This window comes from Schistocerca americana, chromosome 4 (assembly GCF_021461395.2).
Source record: "Schistocerca americana isolate TAMUIC-IGC-003095 chromosome 4, iqSchAmer2.1, whole genome shotgun sequence".
NCBI classification, from domain to species: domain Eukaryota; kingdom Metazoa; phylum Arthropoda; class Insecta; order Orthoptera; family Acrididae; genus Schistocerca; species Schistocerca americana.
In genome coordinates this window covers 251,361,530-251,388,292 of record NC_060122.1, presented here as the reverse complement: position 1 = coordinate 251,388,292, position 26,763 = coordinate 251,361,530, and the positions used below count along the sequence as shown (strand labels likewise).

Genomic DNA, 26,763 nt, shown 5'->3' with positions numbered 1-26,763 from the left:
GGTCGAAGTAGACAAGATATAACATGTAGACTGGCAATAGCAAGGAAAGCGTTTCTGATGAAGAGAAGTTTGTTAACATCGAGTATTGATTTAAGTGTCAGGAAGTCGTCTCTGAAAGTATTTGTACGGAGTGTAGCCATGTATGAAAGCGAAACATGGACGATAAATAGTTTAGACAAGAACAGAATAGAAGCTTTCGAAATGTGGTGCTACAGAAGAATGCTTAAGTTTAGATGGGTAGATCACATAACTAATGAGGACGTTTTGAATAGAATCGGGGAGAAGAAGAGTTTGTAGCACAACTTGACTAGAAGAAGGGATCGGTTGGTAGGACATGTTCTGATGCATCAAGGGATCACGAATTTAGTATTGGAGGACAGCGTGAAGGGTAAAAATCGTAGGAAGAGACCAAGAGATGAATACACTAAGCAGATTGAGAGGGATATAGGCTGCTGTAGGTACTGGGAGATGAAGAGGCTTGCACAGGATAGAGTAGCATGGAGAGCTGCATCAAACCAGTCTCAGGACTGAAGACCACAGCAACAACAATAACAATGCTCATGACGTTCCTTTGCAGTTGGCCTACATGTGCTGTATTGTCTCTGAAAACTGTTGCCGTATCAACAGTTGCATTTTAATACCAGAGTGTCTGCTACGTCGGGCTTCATATAGTTCATTGTCCCGATCATTTAGTTTCACGATGCTTGCAGACCTTTCTCAATAAACATTCAGAATTTTTGTTGTGATTCGGCAAGAGTACTTCTCAAAATACTCAAATTTAATGTACATCCCTATACAGAGGGATCGTAAGTATTAATGTCTATGACCATTCTCTTGATTTCAGACTCATATTAAATTTCTCTTGCCCGGTGGAGTTCTGGCTTCATCTGAGTGTGATTTATCTGAAGGAGTGGGAGCAGAGTCCATGAAAGCAAGCGTGTTTTTTTACAGCTTCAGAGTTGAAGTGTTTTTATTTTTTTATAGCTTAAGATCCACGAGTGTTACCTTGTAAACCACCAACGTGCAATTGTACACTTTAAGTGCACAGATTTTCACAAGCGTTACAGTGCTGTTAATTTTTAATTATTAACTAATATGATACTGAACGGCCACATGTCGTCGTAACGGCAGTCCGCATACTGTGTGCATGTTTTATATGATTCGTCCACTATATTACGATATGCCGCATGTCTAATATACACGTTAAGAGGATTTAATTTCATTTTGATGATCAAATGAATATCGTTATATCGACTGAAGTAGTGTTTGGAAGTGCAACATAGAACTTCGAATATGGTGCAATGGAAGAAAGTCATTTGTTGGGATGATTATTATTTCACATGTTTCCAAATTCTGACCAAGTTTACGTCCTAAGAATGAAACATAGTGCAGGTTCGGTGATGATGCGACTGGCCATATAATGGTATTCCATGAGCCACATGGTTACTCAGCGAGGGTACACAATTCTCATGGATTATTTGACCAGTTTTGGTGATCACTCCAATCCCATGGCACAATGTTTGCTCATAAATGGCGAAGCTGCATTCCAAGACGACAGTACACCTGTGCACTCAGCTCATGTCGTCCAGGACTGGTTTAGTGAGCATAAGGATGAGTTATTGCTTCATTCCGTGCTGCCACAGCCACCAGTTCTCAACATTATTATGCGTTTATGTTCGGCTGTGAGGAGAAATCTGCGTGGTCGACCTCCACCTCCATCATAGTTACCCGAATTTGTCAATACTTTCCAGGAAGATTGGTACAGGATTGTCTTGAAAACCATAGAGGAGCTGATTCTATCCTTTCAAAGACGACTGGAAGCTGCTTTGAAGGCCAATGGGTTTCCCACATCGTACTAGCCGCGGTAAGGCGGTGTGTGTTCGGTGTTTCCAAAGTTTTGTCCACCCCTACAGTAGTTCATTCAGAACTGTCATACTGGAAAAGAGAGAAGCGCGAAAATAAAAGTGAAAATACTGTTGCCTCGCATTTGGTAAATCAGACAATTTCACACTGTTTTACTGTACCGTTGTACATGAAAAAGGAAGAATGATACAAGCATATGTATGCACAAGTCTATACACACAGTCCTGGAGGTAATATCGGACTTTAGCACTACGCCAAAACACAACGTGAAGGTCTACAGAAACTAAAACTGTATCCTTCAAACTGTTGGCAACTCCAGAAAGGCAGTTGTGCTGAACACCTGTAGAAAAGTTCGTTGTAGTCTCGAAGAAGATGATTAACTTAGTGATAAGCCGTTGTATTGACACAAACAATATGTTAAAAAAAGAGTAAACTAAAAAATAATAAAATGAAACTAGTATTAAGAGATTTAGTAGATAACGGTTTATTTCAGATTGTTGGCTACAGGTAATCCTGTACAATATGTACAGGTGCAAAAAAATGTCGTTTCTCTATATCTTGAAAAGAAGAGTTGTGTTTCAGTCCACGGACAATTTTTTAAACGATCCTGCGATGCCGTAGATGTCGCCATTGTGGTTTTCGGCGGGGCGTTTGCTCTCGTCTGACATGTACTTGTCCCTTTCCAGAAGCCACTCACGGTTGGTCGTCTTCGTAACAACGTCTGAAACACAGGGAACAGTTTAGCATTCAAACTTACGCAAGCACTCTGGTTTCCAGTAGTTTTCCTGTATGTACGTAAGGAATAATTTGAGACATTGTTATTATCAAAGTCGTTACGCAGTACTGTTCGTATCTGCTCGAGGAAACAAGCAATTTCTTCCGTAACTGTGACTAATGCTGGATAAATTGTGCAAAGCAGTTTTTGCTCTGGATCTTAGTTCGAAATGAACAATGTGAATTTTGTAAGTATAACTAACATCGTAATCTATTTGTTAGAAGTATCTTCCCTAACAATCAAGAACATACTGAATAACAAAAATCGTAGTGTTTAAAAGTGGCATAAGGGCTGTATGTTCACGAGAATTACCACGAAGTTTACCTTTACACCTGTTAGAAGCAGTTCTTGTAAGTTCTCATACAGTTATTAAGTCCTTGTTGCCAGTAAAGTGGATCAGTATTTCATCTTCTAGACCTTATCTGTGATGTCGGAAGAACGACAAATACTGAAGAATACAATTTTACAAGAAAAGGCTCTCTAACACTGAGTCACAGTAATTGCATTTGAATAGTTAATTCATTTAGCATTTTGCAGTCTTCGAGTAAATGGTGAACTCAAGTGCAACGGATATGTGTTACACCGCTTTGGAGGAGTTCCTACAGATCTAACACCATTCTAATGGTCTATCTACGTAAGATTTTTTACTATACATTAAAATATTCATTTCAAATTAAAAAATACTACTTTCAAATTAAAACTAGAATAATGACTATTAAAGAGTTGTGAGTGGGACAAATTCATTTTATTGATAATTTTTAAAAAAATTGTTTTTCGCCTGAGCAGCGAGTGATATGACGGCATTGGAGAAGCACTTCATGCATGCCCGCGGTTGTGAAACAAAGAGAAGGAAAAATGGACATCCCAACTATTTGTCCTTAAATTGTATTCATTCTGGACTGACTGATCCCTAATAGAGCCAGGGCGGTTGCAGTTATCATTAATAAAATTTAATGATAGTTAAACAATTATATCTAAGAGGTGAAGCGCCGGTAATATTAGTTTAACGAAATATTCGACTTTTAATTCAGTGATCAAATAAGCTTGAGAGTGTCAGTATTTAACTTTCATATCTTTGTGTAGGTTGTGATTATTAATTCACCATGTGAAGCTGAGTCATAATGTCTTTTTAAAAAAAATACATAGCTACGATTTTTAGCCTCATTTGAAGAGGATGTATTTAAAAAGAAAATCTCGGTGCTCAAAGGACAAATTGAGAGTAACGAGGTCCACTTCCCCAAGTTTACTAACTTGAGGATTGAAGAAGTTATTATGGCCTTGTTGTAATTACCAGTGCAGTTTCCTAAACGTTTTGAGGACACTGCCAACCTCACCTCTATTTTCGAGACCGTTTGCCATTTCAGTCGAAAGAGCCCCTGTGCATCTGCAGATGTAGTCCATTAATCTCCAAACAGATTCCCGATTTAAAGACAAATCCGTTTACGTAAAAACCGTCCAAGGCGCCTACATTCTTTTCCTCAGGCATGGTTCCACGTTTCCATAATGAGTTTGCAAAAGTGCTATAATATACACTTCAAAATATGTTTTTCATCATCTCGTACAGAAAATTGGAATAGAGATCAACATAAACATCATTTCCGCCCTTTTTATTCTTCACGGAAACCACACATTGCTTGTTAAACCATCATACAGCGAGACATTCAGAGGTGGTGTTCCAGATTGCTGTACACACCGGTACCTCTAATACCCAGTAGCACGTCATCTAGCATTGATGCATGCCTGTATTAGTCGTGGCATGCTGTCCACAAGTTCATCAAGGCACTGTTGATCCACATTGTCCCCTTCCTCAACGGCGATGCGGCGTAGATCCATCTGAGTGGTTGGTGGGTCACGTCGTCCGTACTGACAGCCCTATTCAATCTATCCCAGGCGTGTTCGATAGGGTTCATGTTTGGACAACATGCTGGTCACTCAAGTCGAGCGATGTCGTTTTCCTGAAGGGAGTCATTCACAAGATGTGCACGATGGGAGAGCAAATTGTCGTCCATGAAGACGAATGCCTCGCCAATATGCTGCCGATATGGTTGCACTATCGGTCGGAGGATGGCATTCACTTATCTTACAGCCCTTACCGCGCCATCCATGACCACCAACGGCATACGTCGGGCCCTCATAATGCCACCACAAAATAGCAGGAACCTCCACCCTGCTGCACCCGCCGGACAGTGTGTATAAGGCATTCTGCCTGACCAGGTTGCCTCCAAACTCGTCTCCGACGATTGTCATATGCAACACTCATCGGTGAAGAGAACGTGATGCCAATCCTGAGCTGTCCATTCGGCATGTTGTTGGGCCCACCTGTACCGCGATGCATGGTGAGGTGGTTGCAAAGATGGACCTCGCCATGGACGTCGGAAGTGAAGTAGCGCATCACGCAGCCTCTTGCACACAGTTTGAGTCGTGACAAGAAGTTCTGTGGCTGCACGAAAAGCATTGTTCAACATGGTGACGTTGCTGTGAAAGTTCCTCCGAGACATAATCCGTAGGTAGCGGTCACCTGCTGCAGTAGTAGCCCCTTGCGCTGCCTGAGCGAGGCTCGTCATCGTCAGTTGCTGTCTCTCTGTATCTCCTCAATGTCCGAACAACATCGCATTTGTTCACCCCGAGACGCTTGGACACTTTCCTTGTTGAGAGCCCATCCTGGCTCAAAGTAACATGGGGACGCAATCGAACCGCGATAATGACCGTCTAGGTATGGACGAACTACAGATAAGACAAGCCGTGTAGTCCTTCCTGGTGGAATGAATGGAACTAATCGGCCTTCAGACCCCCGCCGTCTAATAGGTGCTACTCGTGCAAGGTTGTTTACATCTTTGGGCGTATTCAGTGGCGTCTGTGAACATTGAAAGGGACTGTATCTGTGAAACAATATCCACAGTCAACGTCTATCTTCAGGAGTTCTGGGAACCGGGGTGTTGAAAAACTTCTTTTGATGTGTGTATTTCGATCAGCATATATGTGTGAAACACTAAATAGTTGGCGATTACGTGGAAACCTGAGTGCGAAAATCAGTAAAATTGTCCTCATCTGTTTGTATGCCCACAGTTTGTATAAGAAAAATATTGTATCTCGTCTTCATTGCGTCGAAAGCAATTAAATAATTCTGGATAGCTGTTTCCTTTTTGATCCCTGTTGTTGAGAAGTATGTAATATGAATCCAAACCATATGCAGTGGTATGAAATATGTATATAAATATATGAAAGCAGTGGTGGCAAAGATTTTGTTGCATAAGGAATCAGAAAACTGTACGTAAATTCTTTCGCACCCTGAAACGACTTCAGTCAAACTGAAACGATTCGGGCAAGCAGCGGGATGGTCTTTAAATACAGGTGCTAGGCAGTCGCTGATGAATTTGTTCGGTTAACCTTTAGAGTAGCTGCTTACAGGCAAAGTTGTCAACGGGTCCAGCAGTGCCTCCCAGCTCGTCTGGTATGCAGTCACGCTGCACGTAGTCGAACAGAGTTGTCGATCCTGGAAGGTGCGCGAACACCTGCAACAGATAGGCGCTATGACACGAAACAGTCCGAACACAGCAGAAAAGTGCCTGACATTAACCTCGAAACATTTGGAGAACCTGATATTATATGTCAAGATCAGTTGACAAGTCCACTTGTTCGTTAGAAAAACAGCATTTTCCTATTCGCTGCACTCGTAACATGCCCAAATAATTCGACCTGAAAGTATCCTGTTATGTGAAAGGATGTTATTAGCACTCACGAATGCGCAGATTTATTCAAGTCCTAGTGTTATCGAAAACGCAATAAGCTAAGAGTGCGGACAAAGAATTAGTCATCCCACTAAACATCACACTAACACAGTCCGCCACAGCCGGTGGTCTCTGTCAAGTTTGCAATTCGATGGGTAACAGAGTCCACAAGTTTCTTCACGTATGCTTAACCAGCTCCAGCTGCTCATTGATGATTACATCCCGCTGAGCAGCCAAATTGGGGGTATGATGTTTGTTTCATTTCATCCACTCTTCCAAATAATCCTGAAATTGTTATTTGAGTGAGGTCGGATGTTATAGTTCGGCAATCAGTGAGCGATAAGATGCCTGAGTGTTCAAACGTACAACGTGTGCGTGCACTCTGCGAACAGGGCGATGGGGATGTAAAGAGCAATAATTACAGTGACACAAAATAAAGGGCCCTACTCGGTTAAGGAGAATGTCCAAGTGACCATCCTGGCCATATTCACGATAAACTGAATGAGTGGGCCCAAGCAAGGACAACACCCTGAAAACATCACAAAACACCTTCCACCCGGAAATACAACCTCCACACACAGTGGGCTGAAGGTGCGCCACACGCAGTGCATCAACTGAAAAGAGAAAAACATCAGGTCATTAAATTATAACATAAGCGTCTTGAGAACTACCGTCCAAAAATGAAATTACCACTCTGTAGCGGAGTGTGCGCTGGTATGAAACTTCCTGGGAGATTAGAACTGTGTGCTCTGTGCGGGACCTTCGCACAGTTGTGAAAAATTATATCTAAACTGAAGATGATTGCAGCTCCCCTTCGATTTACAAATTTAACTGACAGGTGTAACACATGTCCCTGGTCCCTATCGGTTAGAATCCTTATACAGCTACTGCTCTTGCGCTGCTTTACGTTGCGGCGAGTGAACAGTATTATTTATGGACACAGTGGCCTGCCTGGGTTGCTAGACCAAACTTTACTCCTAGTGTGGTCACGTGGACACCCTAGCTCGATTGCGTCAGTCTGTCACACTTCCGATTTGATGCAACCACTGGCACACACAGCACTAAACTGCCATGTCATACAACGGCATCGGAGGTTCCGACGACCGCTACATATCAGTTCTACGGCATTTACAGTGCTACGAAGCGATCAGAGTGCTAATGGAGACACTAATATTAGGCCCAATGCTCTTACTTTCTTTGAAGTGTGTTGTATGCCTTCTCACTACTGCATCTACCACCATCCTAGAAAGTCACAGCATTCCGCCACGGCTCTCGCTTCTCTACACACAAAAAAATATATAGTTCGGGCAATCACAGCCACAACAAATCATATTAAGAAATAAAACCGAATCAGACGTAAAATCATTTTATTCTTAGGCACTACCAGTTCCGCAGCACTCACGGCTGCATCTTCAGGTGCAAATTGGAGTCAAGTCATGATACAAGAACAGAATAACACATTATTACAAGAACCAAAGAACCACTGTTGACAGTCACTACCATGGAATATATTATCCGCAAAGAAATGGTCTGTGTCAAAGTAGTAAGATATGACGGAGAAGGGTTCCGTAAAACCGAAAGCCATCCATGTAGAGGTGAACGGCCACTATCACAAGCTATCGAGGTGACAGCCCACCTGGCAAATATGATCAAAAGTATCCGGACGCATGGCCAAAAATGACTTACAAGTTCGTGGCCCCCTTCATTGGTAATGCTAGAATTCAGCATGATATTGGCCCACCCGTAACCTTGATGACAGCTTCCACTTTCGCAGGCATACGTTCAATCAGGAGCTGGAAGGTTTCTTGGGGAATGACAGACCATTCTTCCGGAGTGCTGCACTGAGGACAGGTATCCATATCGGTAGGTAAGGTCTGGCACGAAGTCGGCGTTCCAAAACCTCCCAAAGGGGTTCTATAGGATTCCGGTCAGGACTTTGTGCAGGCCAATCCATTGCAGGGATGTTATTGTAGTGTAACCACTCCACCACTGGCCGTGCCTTATGAACAGGAGCTCGATCGTGTTGAAAGATGCAATTGCCGTCCCCGAATGGCTCTTCAACAGCGGGAAGCAAGAAGGTCCTTAAAACATCAGTGTAGGCCTGTGCTGTGATAGTGCCACGCCAAACAACAAGGGGTTGAAGCTTCTCCATGAAAAACGCGACTACGCCATTACATCACCGCCTCCGAATTTTACTGTTGGCATTACACACGCTGACAGATGACGTTCACCGGGTATTCGCCATACCCTGACATCGGATCGCCACATTGTGTACCGTGATTCGTCACTCCACACGACGATTTTCCAGTGGTCAGTCGTCCAATGTTTGCGCTCCTTACACCATGGGAGCCGTCATTTGACGTTTACGGTCTGATGTGTGGCTTATGAGCAGCCACTCGACCATGAAATCCAAGTTTTCTCACCTCCCGCCCAACTTAGTACTTGCAATGGATCCTGATGCAATTTGTGATTCCTTTGTGATGGTCTCAATAGATGTCTGGCTGTTACACATTATGACCCTCTTCAACCGTTGGTGGTCTCTGTCAGTCAACAGATGAGGTCGGCCTGTACGCTTTTCTGCTGTACGCGTGCCTTCACGTTTCCACTTCACTATCAAATCGGAAACAGTGGACCTAACACATAAGAGTATCATAATGAAGGCAGATGCTTACAGGAGTCTACCCGACAATAGTGATGTGTAGAACAGATTTCATGTACACTCGGGAAGCATGTCTCATACGATCACAACACATACAAGTAAGACAGTGTCCTGGCTGGTCAAGTGAAGACGTCCAGAGGACCGAACGGCTCTAACACGATGTCAAAGTTCTTTTATGGCGACGTTTACATTAGAAATGTTGTTCGATAAGAAAAATATTTTACAGTTCCAAACCGTGTGCCAAATCGGTACTCTTATCTGACACTATTTGGAAGGTATACGTTAACACAAGTAAATCGTGACAGGCGACTATACGAAGCCGCTTTTACGCAGCCATAATGAGTAGCTACTTATGCTGCTTACGTGGAGTTTGTACCGTGCCGTGCGGCATATGAGTGAGGAGGCTAAACATAGCGAGAGGCTGTACATTGTCCGAATTGTAAAACGTATATGCGTATGGGTTTACATACAAGCAGACTTGATTTGATAGATAAGAAGGAGAAAAAAACAGTGAATGATATGCATAACTTACCCTCTTTTGCAACTTTTCAGATAGCGCCAGCTTCACTATTTTCATGATTGAATGTAGAATCTTCGATGCATTCACCAAGTGAAGTCCTTTCAACCTCCGGCGGTAAGCAGTCTATACACATAAAATTAATTAATTAGATGAGCACTAAGTCCTTTTGAAGGCTTAACACTTAAGTGTAATATGACATGAAAGAATTTTCTTCGATTGTAAACAACTTAACTGGGTTTAAACGTTAACATAAGTGGAACAAAAACAGAAATTTCTCATTCCTTTAATGTTTTAATAAGTTAACTACTAACGAAAATCCAAATACCATGATGGAGACTTCTTCAGAATTCATGACACCTTTCAACGACAAACTATATGCACTACACTGCATGAAACGAAGGTAGCTGCAAATCGATGTGGAAACATAGACGAAGAGTAGTAATATCACATTCATTAAAGGTAAAAAGAGATCCAGGCACCTTGTATTTTATTATATTGTATAATTGTCTTCAGTCCTGAGACTGGTTTGATGCAGCTTTCCATGCTGCTCTATCTTGTGCGAGCTTCTTCATCTCCCAGTACTTACTGCAACCTACATCCTTCTGAATCTGCTTAGTGTATTCATCTCTTGGTCTCCCTCTACAATTTTTACCCTCCACGCTGCCCTCCAATGCTAAATTTATGGTCCCTTGATGCCTCAGAACGTGCCCTACCAACCGCTCCCTTCTTCTAGTCAAGTTTGGCCCTAACTCCTCGTCTCCCCAATTCTTTGCAATACCTCCTCATTAGTTATGTGATCTACCATTCTGATCTTCACCATTCTTCTGTAACACCACATTTCGAAAGCTCCTATTCTCTTCTTATCCAAACTACTTATCGTCTATGTTTCACTTCCATAGATGGCTATACTCCATATAAATATTTTCAGAAACGACTTCCTGATACATAAATCTATACTCAATGTTAACAAGTTTCTATTCTTCAGATACGCTTTCCTTGCCATTGCCAGTCTACATTTTATATCTTGTCTACTTCGACCATCATTAGTCATTTTGCTCCCCGAATAGTAAAACTCCTTTACTACTTTAAGTGTCTCATTTCCTAATCTAATTCCCTCAGCATCACCCGACTTAATTCTACTACATACCATTATCCTCGTTTTGCTTTTGTTGATGTTCATCCAATATCCTCCTTTCAAGACACTGTCCATTCCGTTCAACTGCTCTTCCAAGTCCATTCCTCTCTCTGACAGAATTACAATGTCATCGGCGAACCTCACTGTTTTTATTTCTTATACATGGATTTTAATACCTACTCCAAATTTTTCTTTTATTTCCTTTACTGCTTGCTCAATATACAGATTGAATAACATCAGGGACAGGCTACAACCATGTCTGACTCCCTTCCCAACCGTTGATACGCTTTCATGATCCTCGACTCTTATAACTGCCATCTGGTTTCTGTACAAATTGTAAATAGCCTTTCGCTCCCTGTATTTTACCCCTGTCACCTCCAGAATTTGAAAGAGAGTATTCCAGTCAACATTGTCGAAAGCTAGAATGCAGTTTTCACTCTACAGCGCAGTGTGCGGTGATATGAAACTTTCTGGCAGATTAAAACTGTGTGCCCGACCGAGACTCGAACTTCGGACCTTTGCCGTTCGCGGGCAAGTGCTCTACCATCTGAGCTACCGGAGCACGACTCAGGCCCGGTCCTCACAGCTTTACTTCTGCCAGTACCTCGTCTCCTACCTTCCAAACTTTACAGAAGCTCTCCTGCGAATCTTGCAGAACTAGCACACCTGAAAGAAAGGATATTGCGGAGACATGGCTTAGCCACAGCCTGGTGGATGTTTCTAGAATGAAATTTTCACTCTACAGCGCAGTGTCCGCTGATATGAAACTTCCTGGCAGATTAAAACTGTGTGCCAGACCGCGATTCGAACTCGTGACCTTTGCCTTTCGCGGGCAAGTGCTCTATCATCTCATATACTGAAGCACGACTCACGCCCGTCCCTCACAGCTTTACTTCTGCCAGTACCTCGTCTCCTACCTTCCAAACTTTACAGAAGCTCTCCTGCGAACCTTGCAGAACTAGCACTCCTGAAAGAAAGGATATTGCGGAGACATGGCTTAGCCACAGCCTGGTGGATGTTTCTAGAATGAAATTTTCACTCTACAGCGGAGTGTCCACTGATATGAAACTTCCTGGCAGATTAAAACTGTGTGCCCGACCGAGATTCGAACTCGTGACCTTTGCCTTTCGCGGGCAAGTGCTCTACCATCTCATATACTGAAGCACGACTCACGCCCGTTCCTCACAGCTTTACTTCTGCCAGTACCTCGTGTCCTACCTTCCAAACTATACAGAAGCTCTCCTGCGAACCTTGCAGCTTCTGTACTTGATCATCTGCTGCCTTCACTACTTCATCCCTTGGAGCTACCCATTCTTCTTCTACTGTATTTCTTTCCCCCATTTCCGGCAATTGTTCCCTTATGCTCTCCCTGAAACTCTGTACAACCTCTGGTTCTTTCAGTTTATCCAGGTCCCATCTCCTTAAATTCTCACCTTTTTGCAGTTTCTTCAGTTTTAATCTACAGTTTATAACCAACAGATTGTGGTCACAGTCTACATCTGCCACTGTAAATGTCTTAGAATTTAAAACCTGAGTCCTAAATCTCTGTCTTACCATTATATAATCTATCTGATCCCTTCTAGTATATCCAGGATTCTTCCATGTGTACAATCTTCTTTTATGATTCTTGAACCAAGTGTTAGTTATGATTATGTTGTGCTCTGTGCAAAATTCTAACCAGACGTCTTCCTCTTTCATTTCTCTCCCCCAATCCATATTCACCCACTATGTCTCCTTTTCTCCCTCTTCCTACTCTCGAATTCCAGTCACCCATGACTATTACATTTTCGTCTTCCTTTACTACCTGAATAATTTTTTTTACCTCATCATACATTTCATCAATTTCTTCATCATCTGCAGCGCTATTTCGCATATGAACTTGTACTACTGTAGTAGGCATGGGCTTCGTGTCTATCTTGGCCACAATAATGCGTTCACTATGCTGTTTGTAGTAGCTTACCCGCACTCCTATTTTTTTATTCGTTAATAAGCCTACTCCTGCATTAACCCTATTTGATTTTGTATTTATACCCCTGTATTCACGTGACTAAAAGTCTTGTTCCTCCTGCCACCGGACTTCACTAATTCCCACTATATCTAACTTTAACCTATCCATTTCCCTTTTTCTAACCTACCTGCCCGATTAAGGGATCTGACTTTCCACACTCCGATCCGTAGAACGCCAGTTTTCTTTTTCCTGATAACGACGTCCTCTTGAGTAGTCCCCGCCAGGAGATCCGAATGGGGGACTATTTTACCTCCGCAATATTTTTCCCAAGAGGACGCCATCACATCTGACCATACAGTAAAGCTGCATGCCCTCGGAAAAATTACGGCTGTAGTTTCCCCTTGCTTCCTGTCGTCGCAGTTCCAGCACAGCAAGGCTGGTTTGGTTAGTGTTACAAGGCCAGATCAGTCAATCATCCATACTGTTGCCCCTGCAACTACTGAAAAGGCTGCTGCCCCTCTTCAGGAATCACACGTTTGTCTGGCCTCTCAACAGATCGCCCCCCCCCCCCCCCCCCCCTCGTTGTGGTTGCACCTACGGTACGGCCATCTGTATCGCTGAGGCACGCAAGTCTCCCCACCAACGGCAAGATCCATGGTTCATGGGGGTAGGCAATTTATGTAACCGTATATAATTTTAAGCTAGTTTTGAGGGATATTATTACGGTTACTGATAAGCAAAAATAATTTCGGAGTTTGCTATTAAATGAAAACAATGAATGGTTTACACACATGATATTACCGACAGCTGCACACAAAGGCGATGTAGAAAAAATGTTGAGGGAGTTGACGCGGAGTGCAATATTGACTGGCCTGAATATTAGTAGTAAATATTAGTATTACGTTTCGAAGAAAGGCAGTCGAAGAATTGAAAATGTGTTGGCAAACTGCACAAGACCCATAAATTCATTTACTTAAGAGCATTGCTTGAGAAGGAGAACAAGAGCTGTATTACATAAAAGGAGGGATAGAGGATGGATAACGATGCCACTACAGTTTCAAGGTATATTTACGCCGGGAAAAAGCTCTATGATATAAATTTAAGTGCTTGTAACACTATATACATGGGTAACAGATCACAACTACAAGAGAGGTGGACAAGTGAGAATATGAAGGTAGATGAGATAGCTAGTAGCACACAACAAGAAGGCTAGTGGCTTACAACAAGAATGAGAGAGAAGAGTGGACAGAAGTAATAATGGGATCAATTAAGATTCTCAAAATTACGAAAATCTCCAAAACAAGGCAATCGATAAACTAATGAAAGATTGGAGAGAAATGGGAACGGATAGCTCAACATGGATACGAGCAGTACAAGACGAGTATAGACAAAGCAATGATTTCCGCAGCTATAGCGAGTTAGTAGTCCTAAGAACATTATCTGTCATGTGCGCTAGGCGTGTATATAATGAGAATTGGTAAAGGAAAGAATCTTGAAGATGGAGCATACTTAAAATGAATATTTTTATGAGAAATAAATTCGGAAACATGTAGTAAGAAAACACAGTCCAGCACAGTACTTTGACCTTAAGAAGACACTAACTTCTTCTGCTGTGATATTAAATATAAACTCGCAGTAAAAGAGAGACAAATATACAGTTTACGTTATAGTTTTTCCTTGAGGAACGAGCGTTAGCCACACTGTTTTGTTTGTTAGCCAGAATAAATAAATTTATGTAATTAATTTTGTGCTTATTGCAGGCACATGACGTGGTTCACATTGAAACCCAGTTCCACACCTCCGCAGCACACCCCTGGAGTAGGCAACTCCGGCCATTCTCTTTGTCGCCTCTATTGGAGTGCAGCGGTACTGTCAACAGGAAATTGCACTGTTTACTCGAACGCCAGACATGTAACTGTAAACAAACACGAAATTAATTACGTAACTTTAATTTTACGAAGTGATAATTAAAACTTTATAATTAACCATCGTATGTACCCCACTTTATCTACGCCCCAAGCTGCTTCGTGGTCATAAGAGACCTCTTTACGAGTGGTATAAAGTGGTCTAAGGTTAGGGTGACTGTAAGTGTGGTGGCACTGTTGGGATCTTACACTGGGCTCGTTGCATCGGTGCCACTGTGACATCTCATATTTTATCTCACCTTCCATTGCGGTTAGGAGCTACAATCGTCAAATTTATAGTAGAGTAGAGTAGTAGAGGGGTTTTGTGGGCGCACGACAACAAGGTCTTCAGCGCCCGTTCAGTATCATAGTGAGACGGGTGTCAAGAAAAAAAAAAAAAAGACTCAGAATATTTACATAAAACGGAACATAAAACACGGGAAACAATCATCGGAAAAGATGTGCTCACCCACACCGAAGCGTGGGATGAAGCAGGGCGTCAGCAGTAAAACATGGACAACACAGGAAGAAAACGAGAGAGGGGGCTAAAACAATGTAGCAGATGGAAGTGGCCGGCTGACCGCAAGGAAAAAAAGGGAGGTGTCAGCCACTCTGCAATACACTAAAACCTCCAGCCTAAAAGTTTAGGCCAGAGTCCAGACACATCACAAAACTTAAAAACCCTAGACACACACGTCTCATCATTAGCTAAAACACAGGGCAGATCACCATCAACTTGTGCTTCTGCCCTTGCATCACGGTATAAAATGCAGTCTGTTAAAATGTGGCGGACAGAGATGTGCACACCACAAGCATCACAAAACGGAGGATCCTCCCGCCGTAATAAATAGCTATGCGTCAGAGGACAGTGCCCGATCCGAAGACGTGTGAGGGCCACCTCTTCCCGCCTGAGCAACCGGCAGGAGGAACGCCACGGCCGAGTGGTTGACTTTACCGACTGCAGTTTATTGGCCGTCACCGCCAGCCATTCGTCCTCCCACAACTCCATGCACTTCCTGTGGAGTGCAGCAATGACTGACTGCAAGGGGATAGGACACTGGACCACATCCTGCTCTCTGCAGGCCTCCTTGGCAGCCCGATCAGCCTGTTCATTGCCCCAGATGCCGACATGACCAGGCACCCAGCAGAAGGATACCTCTTGACCCCGCTGTTGGAGCAAGTACAGTTGGCTATGTATCAGCTGGACCATCTCTTCAGTCGGGTACAGGTTCTGCAGCGATTGTATGGCACTAAAAGAATCGGAGCAGAGAAGAAATCGATCGCCCCGAACTCGATGCATCTGCTCCAGTGCCGTCAGGATCGCGTGGAGCTCCGCTGCGAAAACGGTATATTCAGCAGGGAGGCGAATCCGGGTGACATGGTCAGGGAACACCACAGAACAGCCAAGGAAATTCTCCTGTTTGGAGCCATCAGTGTAAACGACAGTGAAACCGGGATGCACATCTAAAATGTTAAAAAAAAGTGACTGGAATGTAAAATCTGGCGTGCCATCCTTCTTAAAACGAGTCAAATCTAAAATAAGTTTGGGTCTCCGGAGGAGCCAAGGTGGAGATCTGCTCCAACCGCGACGTAAAACACGAAGACCAGCCATAGACATTGCAGCGAGGCAATCCTGTGCGCGAATCCCATAGGGCTGCGTCGCACGTTGCCGGTTATGAAATAACCGTGCCAGAGGAGGCTGAGCAACGGTATGGTATGCAGGTGTGTACGGTGTGGACAAAGTTTTATACGCCTGGCGTACCGTAAGTAGCCGTCGCCGCATATGAAGTGGCGGTTCACCAGCCTCTGCACAGAGGCTTGGTATGGGGCTAGTTCGGAATGCCCCAGTGGCCAACCGCAGCCCTTCATGGTGGACAACGTCCAAAATCTTTAAGTACGAAGGCCTCGCAGACCCATACACCGTGCACCCATAATCGAGCCGAGATCGCACAAACGCCCTGTAAAACTGGAGCAGACAAGTCCTGTCAGCTCCCCATGTACTGTGGCTAAGACATTTTAAAATGCTTAAAGCCTGAAGCGACCGCCGTTTCAGGTCTTTAAGATGAGGTAACCACGTGAGCCTCAAGTCAAAAATGAGACCCATAAATCTCACCGTGTCTTTAAAAGAAAGAATAGTGTCCCTCAAGCGCAACTCAGGAAAGGTGAAAATCGAACGAGAACGGTTAAAAAGAACACATACAGACTTCTCGGTGGAAAACTTAAATCCACTCTTCGGCGCCCAGTCATCCAAATGCCTAATCGTAAGTTGCAACTGACGAGTTGTCGTTGCAAGGCTTGAAGAAGAGCAGAACAAAGAGAAATCATCCACAAACAAAGAACACTGGACAGGACTTTTCACCATGGACGTAATGCTATTAATAGCGATGGCAAACAGAGTCACACTTAAAACGCTACCCTGAGGGACACCATTCTCCTGCTCAAAGCGATCAGACAGGACGTCACCAATTCGGTATCTAAAATATCGTGGCGAGAGGAAAGACTGAATAAAAAGAGGAAGACAACCACGAAAACCCCATTCGTGAAGCTGCTCCAGGATGAGACGCCGCCAAGTGGTATCGTAGGCCTTCTCGATGTCGAAAAATACACCTATAAGGTGATGACGGCGTAGGAAAGCTTGTTGGATAGCCGCCTCCAGGAGGGCAAGGTTATCGAAGGTGGAACGAAACCTCCTGAACCCACACTGAAAGCGACTAAGTAGTTGCCGGGATTCTAACATCCAGACAAGGCGGCGGTTGACCATCCGCTCCAAGGTCTTCCCTATGCAACTAGTGAGGGCAATACTACGGTAGCTACTTGGGCTCGAGCGGTCTTTCCCAGGTTTTAAAAAAGGGATTAAAACTGCCTCACGCCACGCGTCAGGAAAGTTACCCGACGCCCAAATGGCATTAAAAAGTGCGAGGAGGATTTCTTTGTTGCGCATTGTGAGGTGCCATAGCATACTGTAATGGATCCTGTCGTGACCAGAGGAAGTGTCATGAGCTCCAGACAATGCAGAATCCAGCTCCCGCATAGAAAAAGGGCAGTTGTAAACTTCATGAGAGGTGGGCTGGAAGTTCAGACTACACCTCTCAGCAACCGCTCTATGGCGCTGGAAACCTGGATCCTGACTGGTTGTGGCAGTAACTGTCGCAAAATATGCTGCCATAGTCTGGGCAATGTCTCGCGGATCTGTGTGGAGAGTGCAGTTATTCAGTACAGCAGCTATGGGGCACCTCCCTCCTCTGCCAGAAATTCTCCTAATGGTCTCCCACACAATGGAACTTTTGGTGGAACGGTTAACGGTGTTCAGGAACTTTTGCCACGACCTCTTCTTGCTCTCACGAATAATGCGGCGACATCTCGCCCTCGCCACCCGAAAGGCTGCAAGATTCTCAGCAGTCGGCCGACACTTGAACTGCCGCAGAGCCGCACGCCTGGTTCTGATTGCAGAGCGGCATTCGTCACTCCACCAAGGCACAGGTGGCCTTTTCCGGTTACCTGTGGACTGTGGAATGGATGCCGCAGCGGCATGGTGGACCGTTTTGGTAATATGATACACCCACACCTCAACATTCGCACAGTGTTCGAATTGGGCCAACTGGCTATAAAGTGTCCAGTCAGCTCCACTGAGCACCCATTGTGGTGGTCTCCTGTCGGGGCCTACGCCATCTGGCAGGTGAATCCAGATTGGGAAATGATCACTGCCGTGCAAGTCAGCGACCACTTCCCAGTGAGCACTGGCGGCAAGAGCTGGAGAGCAAAGCGAGAGATCAATGGCAAGGAATGACCCAGTCGCCGTGCAGAAATGAGTACTCTGTCCTCCATTGAGCAAGTAGGCACAGGATGACAGGAGAAGCCTCTCAATTGCTCTACCCCTGGAACGTAATTGCAGAGCCCCAAAGCACATTGTGGGCATTAAAATCACCACAAATAATGAATGGCTGGGGGAGCTGTGTAAGAAGGTCGGTGAGGGCCGCTTCATCAAGAGCATCATGTGGGGGCAAGTAAAGTGAACACACAGTCAATGGATGACGCACGTGCACGGACACAGCGACGGCCTGTAGAGTCGTCGTAAGTGAGAGAGGCGAGGAATGGTAGTCCGTCCTGACGAAAATACCTACGCCTTCTCTAGCTCTCTCTCCACGCAGGTCGTCCTTTTTGTGGAGTGTATAGCCTCGTATCTCAGGGGAGTATGATGGATGGAAATACGTCTCCTGGAGACAGAGACACAATGGTCGACCCTGAGAAAGTAGACGAAGTTCCTCCACATGCGTCCTGAACCCTTGCAAGTTCCACTGGAGTATGGGAGCCATCTATGTTGGGGGTAGCACCTTCATCCTGTCTCTCCGACGGGGTGGGGAGACCGCAGCAGGTGGAGGGACAGGCGTGGGACGAGATGATTGCCCCACACATACATCGTACTCCATCAACTCTGGGGAAGAGTCAGATGAAGCCTCGCGTAAAACAACATCCGCATGGTCAGATGGTTTACCACGGGATTTGACCCGCTGTTGCTGCTGCACAGTAGCTTTCTGTGGCTTGGTGGACTTTGGGGGAGCGGATGTGGGAGTGGTAAGTGGCGCACTGGGCTTGGGGACAACCTCAGCTGTTGGAGGCGCGAGGGGCTGGACCAAGTCCGCCACTGTACTTTTGTCTGCCGTTCGAGTAGGGGCTACTGGCTCTGGAACACTGGCTGCGTTGCAAGTGCACTGACAGCTACAGGTGTTAGTGCCAACACTCACCACCTCAGTCTGCGTTGAGGCATCGACTTTTGGAGTAGGCTTCTGTACCAGGGAAGCAAAAGATGTAGCAAATGTGGGAGGTTGCATCGACTTATAAATCTTCTTGGCCTCACCATAGGGGATACGCTTGGTTGTTTTTATTTCCTGGACCTTGCGTTCCTCTAAAAATATGCGGCAGTCCCTACTCCAAACAGGGTGGTTCCCAGAGCAATTAATACATTTAGCCGGAGACGAGCAACCAACTCCTTCATGAGCAGCCTGACCACAGTTTACACAAGTCGCTTCGCCTTTACAGCCTAAGGTGGTATGCCCAAAACGCTGGCATTTGAAACAGCGGATTGGGGCCGGGAAATAAGGCCTCACACTAAGGCGAAGGAAGCCAGCTTTAACATGTTCAGGAAGTGTTGTGCTACTGAAGGTCAGAATAAAGGAGTCGGATTTGACAAGAGTGCCATCAACCCTCTTCATGATGTGTTGGACATCAACGATACCTTCCGGAGCCCACTCACGTTGCAGTTCTTCCTTGGGAATATCAGCTAGATCCCGGCATGTCACAACACCTTTGCTATAGTTCAAGGTGCTGTGCAGTTCGGTGTCTATGGCATACTCTCCAAGGCATTTAGCAGATTGGAGGTTAGTTGCTTGCTGGGAAGTGGAAGTTTCCACTAGCAAGGTCCCATTACGTAAGCGCTTCACCGATTTTAAGGAGCCACAGATTCCCTCCAATCCCTTTTGTATATAGAAGGGCGAAACCTTCTCGAAACTACCCTCCTTCCGTTTCACAATGAGAAACACATTCGGATTACCAGAATGCATTCTGTTACCTAAGACTGGACTTTTCAAAGAAGCGCCGGAGTCAGGGGGACTGACTGCACGGGCCCTCTTAAGAGACTGGGTGTTAGAACCTTCCAGCGGCCCACCCTTTCCGCTGGGAGGAAGAAAAGAGAATTTCGAAGGATCCATCTCGGTCCCACGAGCAGCTAGGGAACTAGAAGTCCACCTAGACAGAGCCCCGCGTGCCTAGGTAAGCCTTATACAACTGAGGTGCGGCAGGTTCCCCAGAGGTTGCCCGCTATCGACTGTTCCACCTCAACAGCCATGCATCTCATCAGCGCGCAGCACACCTTGAGATTGAGGGGTTTTTTGTAGAGGTTTATTCCATCCTCGCGATCCGGGCGGTCAAGCCAAGATCCCCATTCCCTGAGACACACAACATTCCACCGCCGCGCCGCACAGTGGTCGTTGAAGTATGCTTAGAGGTTATGGTGACAGGGGACTGGCGGCGCTTACCAGTCCCCAGCTCAGGAACCCCGGGGTCGCCAAGCCCGTACCCAGCAAACGAATGCTGAGCCCCTGGGGGCGTCCAATTTATAATAAAATGTCAAATAATAATTCGGCCATTAACCACGGCTTGAGATAATGTTAGCCAGAGGTAAGATAGAGTGCACGTCGTTGCCTACCTTCTTATGTTCTCGTTTCTGATGAGTAAGACGAAAATTATGACTGATATGCCTGATAAGTCTTGAGTTATATGTCTCGATTAACAGTGATCGAGTGGCTAAAAAGAGTACTGATCCGCTATTAGTAAAAGCAGACACAAATAAAGGGAAGATGCTATTGTAATAATTTATTTTGAAGGTCGCTTCTAATTATCATAGCTGATATTGCATGAGAAATGAGCAATTTTACAGACCACTTACTTGATCATATTGTGTCAGCCAAGATGAACGAAAAATAACATGAAAAAGGTATCGCGGTTGAAGACGTTATTGCCTGCTGAAGTGGCCGTGCGGTTCTAGGCGCTGCAGTCTGGAACCGCGAGACCGCTACGGTAGCAGGTTCGAATCCTGCCTCGGGCATGGATGTGTGTGATGTCCTTAGGTTAGTTAGGTTTAACTAGTTCTAAGTTCTAGGGGACTAATGACCTCAGAAGTTGAGTCTCATAGTGCTCAGAGCCATTTGAAGACGTTATTTTTTTCATCTGCTTTCGGGCAGAGATCTTGTGGTGACCTTCGATGGTGTTCGGATCATCAATGTTTACGCTCCCTCTGGCTCGGGAAAGCGGCAGAATGGTCGGGGTTTTATTCGGAAGAAATCGTGCCTTTGGTTGCGGACCGTTACCAACATTTTAATCTTAATGAGAGCTTTAGCAGTATGAAACCCCAGAAGAATAATTTCCCAGGAACTACAACTGCTGGTGCAGCAGTAGAATCTCGCTGACACGTGGGAAAGCGTGCGTGTTGACCGAAGTGAATTTTACCTACATTACGAGCCATTCGTCGTGTCTTCTTGATAGCATGTACTGTATATCTCCCCCGGTCTCACAGCTGCGCCAATTGACACTGAGCTGTGGTCCACGGCTTTCTTTGACAATATCGCATTTAGAAGCACTCTCTCCGACGGCACAGATTGTGGCGCAGTCGAGGCACATAGAAATTAAATGTCGATCATCTCCCTCTGCAGTTCCTGGTTTGCATAAAAGATCTAGGTGATAATCTGAGCAGCCTCATTAGATTGTTTGCAGATGACGCTGTAATTTGCCGTCTAGTAAAATCATCCGACTATCAATTCCAATTACAAAATGATCAAGAGAGTATTTCTGTTTGGTGCGAAAAGTGGCAATTGGCACTAAACAAAGAAGAGTGCGAGGTCATCCACATGGGTACTAACATTTTGGGTATACAATAAATCGCACATATCTAATGGCTGTCAATTCGACTAAATACCTAGGATTTAAAATTACGAGCAACTTAACTTGTAAAGACGACACAGATAATATTGTGAGGAAGGTGAAACAAAGACTGAGCTTTATTGGCAGTACACTTAGCAGATGCGACAATTCCACTAAAGAGACAGCCTACATTACAGTTGTCCGTCCTCTGCTGGAATATTGCTGTGCGGTACGGGAACCTTACCAGGTGGTATTGACAGAGGACATCGAAAAAGTGCAAAGAAGGGCAGCTCGTTTCATGTTGTCGCGCAATAGGGGCGAAAGTGTCACTGATATGATACGCGAGTTGGGGTGGCAGTCACTGAAACAAAAGCGGTTTTCCTTGAGGCGAGATCTATTTACGAAATTTCAATCACCAACTTTCGCTTCCGAATGCGAAAATATTTTGTTGAGACTCATCAACGAAGGGAGGAATGATCATCGTAATAAAATAAGAGAAATCAGAGCTCGAACGGAAAGATTTAGGTGTTTCTTTTTCTCATGCGCGAACAGACGGTGTAATGGTAGAGAAGCAGTATGAAAATAGTTCGATGAACCCTGTGCTAGGCACTTAAGTGTGAATTGCAGAGTAATCATGCAGATGTAAATGTAGATGTAGACGTAGAAGACCCGGAGGGCAGGTAGTTACAGATGTGACACAGGCCACGTGGACGAAGTCTGGTGCTTTGAACACTGGCAGGCGACTTTGGGAAGGGAGTGCGGCTCCACTGCAGTCGACGGGCACTCTGAAGTCTTGGGAGTTAACTTCGCGTATCACTTGCACAGAACGGCTGGAGCTGACTAGAAACGCCCTCTTCAAGTGATCCACACAAGTATTCACAATAACCTGGTTCACTGCGCTGAGTGGCCTTGTAGTTTGAGGTGCCATGTCACGGATTGCGCTGCCCCTCCCGCGGAGGTTCGAGTTCTTCCTCCTGCATGGGTGTGTGTGTTGTTCTTAACATAAGTTTGTTTTAGTAGTGTGTAAGCGTAGTGGCCGATGACCTCAGCAGTTTGGTCACTTAGGAATTCACACACAAAAATAATCTGTTAAGAGCTCAGGACGTGGTGCATCTCGCTTCTAGGATACACCATTTGGCCAACAGCTTCCCAGCGCCGAAGGCAATGACGAACACGTTGCAAGCTTCGTTTGGCTATGTCGTGGGCGTGGGTCTTATCTTCAGAGTTCGTTATAACACACTTGCTTTTACCCTCTGGAAGGAGGCCCTGGTCTTGTTAGAGCGGCTCACCTTTATGTCAGCACGATGGTTGTAAACACACCACCAGAGTTGTTTGCCGGGAACTCCGAGTCAAAAACTTTTTCCTCTTTCCCGAGTGTTGCCCACTGCAATAGCGCCAATTGCTCCTGCACTCTAGCGCTTCAAGAACTTTTTCATGGAATAGTGTTAAGTCCCTGAAGACTTGTCTTGTGAGCCGTGCGTGGCTCGTGTTCGTGCCATCTCTTATTTAACATCCGGTTTTGGCCATACTGCAACCTCTTTATGTTAGTTTTCAATTACTTGCGCCACTGAGTTGCTGTTTTGCCAGCCCGTGAGCGGCAGCAGCAGCGCTCATCGATATAAACCCTGCCGTATTATCTTTGCTGGACTGCTGTTACTTCCTGGTCGCCGTGTGTCGTCCAGTCAGTTGGAACGTGCCAGCGTTAGTTCGGGCCTGGCAGTGTTTCAATTGGCACGCGGCACGAGTTCAGCCGGGGTGCGGCAACAGTGAGGTCCGGACCGCCATGACTCGCCCGACGGTTGCCGACGCACATTATTGGAGTAGCGAGGACTTTGGTTGGTCCACGGTCGCTCGTCTTACCGGACGATGCGTATCTGGCCGGCGATCGCTTATGGGTTGGCTGCGTGTACCGACTCGTGATTCGTCCCTGTCATTGTACAGTCACTGCCGTTAGCATTGTCTGCTTCTTCGGGCAAGTATTCGTGAAACTGTGTATGGTTTGTGTGATTTTGACTGACAAGTTATTTTAAATGTTGTCGGCTTACCGGCTCCGAGGAGCCGGTTGGTTGGCGTGCAGCAAAGAGGAATTCTCGGCGAGGAGGTTTTCGGTCGGGGCCCGCTGCCGGTCTCTACGCGGTGTCGGAGAATGTCGCGCCCTACCCATTGCTGCGAGGTCCGTGGCTCACCGCTCCTGGACACGAGAGTTGAGTTTTGATTTAACCTACCAGCAAGTCAAGACTGTTCACTTTGTGCCGTTTGGAGTTCGTTGTCAGCTATTGGGATATTTCGGCGAGCGACAACGTGGTTTTCAAGTTAGAAAATTCTAGCCACCTTCCGGTGGAGTTTCACTGTATTTGGTTCTTTCAATTGAAGTACACAAGCGGAATCTGCGGCCTTGCGCCTCATCGTGTTGTTGCTGTCCAGCACAGTGTGTAGTTTGCCAGCTCCATTCATGATTAGTTGTTGGCGCCAAAATCTTCTACGTTTTTCCGTTGAACTCCCTGTTGTGCCCTGGTCGGGTGAAGTGGAAGTTATTTTGTCGGTGGGTCCGCTGACTGTCGGTGGGTTGGGTTGTTGTCGGATCGTGAATGCTTGGGCCGACTGCCTGTCTCACCTAAACGAGCGTTAGTGTTTGAATTACAGACCGACCCTGGAAAATCTGAGCGCCCTTGGGGGTGTGTACTGCCTTATTTTTTTAATTTATACTTGTTGATGGTACTTGTATGGCTTCTGACCGGTTTTGTGTTTTAAATTAGAGTTGTTTTACTCTTAAGACCTTCAGCCTAGTTTAAAGTACTGTTTCACGTAAGCCCTTAGGCTTAAAAAAATTTGGAATTTTTAAGTCTTCGGCCTCCAGCCAATTTGAATTATACTTGTTTGCTTCAGCCTAGCTAAAGCACTATTTTAAGATAAGACTTGCCTCTTAAATTTCTGGTTATGCATGCGTTTTAAGTTATTGGCCTTCAGCCGTTTTGAGAGTTAAATGGCTTTCAGCCGGTAATTATGTGCTAAAGATTAAAGCTATGCGTTTCAAAATTTTTTGGGCTCTTGTGATGTTTGATCAAATAATAAAGTTGTATGTTCGAGTGTAACTGACCGTCTCTCATTTTGGCCCCTTTCCACAATTTATTTAATCTGTCCTGTCCTGCAGTGTACCAGGACTCCTATGACATGTGACGTTTATTGCCTTCGTGTAGAACCGCCATTATGAAATCACACAGCCTGTGGAATGCCGAGCCCTGCATCGTGTCCTCCTCGCCAAGGAGGCTCGTGTGACCTGGTACCCGGTTGTCCATGAGAGACACATGATCCGGTTTCAGTTATATGCCATTAATATGGCTAGTGTGAAACTCTTGACATGGATGAACATTTACGGATGTGTGGAACTTCTGCAGAGGTGTGGCTGTTGATAAGGAAACTACTTTCTTCTCTTCTTCATGTTTCTCCGCACCATGTCATGTCACTGCCGATTCTGTTTCAGGATGAGACTTCTCTCTCAAGGACGAACAGAAACGCATTTAATTGTATCTGTTCAAGATGGCAGCAAGAGCGTCCTTGATTTTTTGGGCGTTTTTCGAAGATCGTCATACCTCTTCAATTCACCATTCGAGGCATCGTCAATATTATGCCGATTTTTTGGGGAGACATTTCCTGGATGCAGTGTGCTGGGTATGAGAAGGTGAATATTTACACTACTGGCCATTAAAATTGCTACACCACGAAGATGACGTGCTACAGACGCGAAATTTAACCGACAGAAAGAAGATGCTGTGATATGCCAATGATTAGCTTTTCAGAGCATTCACCCAATGTTGGCGCCGGTGACGACACCTACAACGTGCTGACATGAGGAAAGTTTCCAACCGATTTCTCCTACACAAACAGCAGTTGACCAGCGTTGCCTGGTGAAACGTTGTTGTGATGCCTCGTGTAACGAGGAGATATGCGTACTATCACAACTTTCATAAAGGTCGGATTGTAGCCTATAGCAATTGCGGTTTATCGTATCGCGACATTGCTGCTCGCGTTGGTCAAGATCCAATGAGTGTTAGCAGGAAGTGGAATCGGCAGGTTCAGGAGGGTAATGCGGAACGCCTTGCTGGATGCCAACGGCCTCGTATCACTAGCAGTCAACATGACAGGCATCTTATCCGCATGGCTGTATCGGATCGTGCAGCCACGTCTCGATCCCTCAGCCAACAGATGGGGACCTTTGCAAGACAACAACCATCTGCACGAACAGTTTGAGGACGTTGCAGCAGCATGGAATATCAGCTCGGAGACCATGGCTGCGGTTACCCTTGACGCTGCTTCACAGACAGGAGCGCCTGCGATGAGGTACCCACCGACGAATCTGACTGCAAGAATGGCAAAACGGCACTTCTTCGGATGAATCTAGGTTCTGTTTACACCATCATGATGATTGCATCCGTGTTTGGCGACATCACGGTGAACGCACATTGGAAGAGTGTATTCGTCACCGCCATACTGGCGTTATCACCCGGCGTGATGGTATGGGGTGCCATTGGTTACAAGTCTCGGTCACCACTTGTTTGCGTTGACGGCACTTTGAACAGTGGACGTCACACTTCACATGGGTTACGACCCGTGGCTCTACCCTTCATTCGATCTCTGCGAAACCCTACATTTCAGCAGGATAATGCACGACTGCTTGTTGCTGGTCCTGTATGGGCGTTTCTGGATACTGTTCGACTTCTGCCCTGGCCAGCAAATTCTCCAGATCTCTCACCAATTGAAAACGTCTGGTCAATGGTGGCCGAGCAACTGACTCGTCACAATACGCCAGTCACTGCTCTT

The 26,763-nt window shown here is 45.4% G+C and overlaps 1 protein-coding gene across 2 annotated transcripts in view; it reads right to left on the bottom strand.

Annotated features, from left to right (window-relative positions):
- Positions 1–2,323: 2,323 nt before the first annotated feature.
- The window catches only part of LOC124612312 (clavesin-1-like), a 51,598-nt gene continuing 27,158 nt past the window's right edge, over positions 2,324–26,763 (bottom strand). Inside the window, exons 5-7 of one of the 2 annotated variants that reach the window (XM_047140435.1) lie at positions 9,558–9,668; positions 6,045–6,150; positions 2,324–2,584 (exon numbers count right to left, since the gene is read on the bottom strand). In XM_047140435.1, the coding sequence (XP_046996391.1) occupies positions 2,442–2,584; positions 6,045–6,150; positions 9,558–9,668 (360 nt within the window). In that variant the 3' untranslated portion in view covers positions 2,324–2,441. Of the gene's footprint in view, positions 2,585–6,025; positions 6,151–9,557; positions 9,669–26,763 lie in introns of both variants that reach the window. The other variant, XM_047140436.1, reaches the window with a different exon arrangement.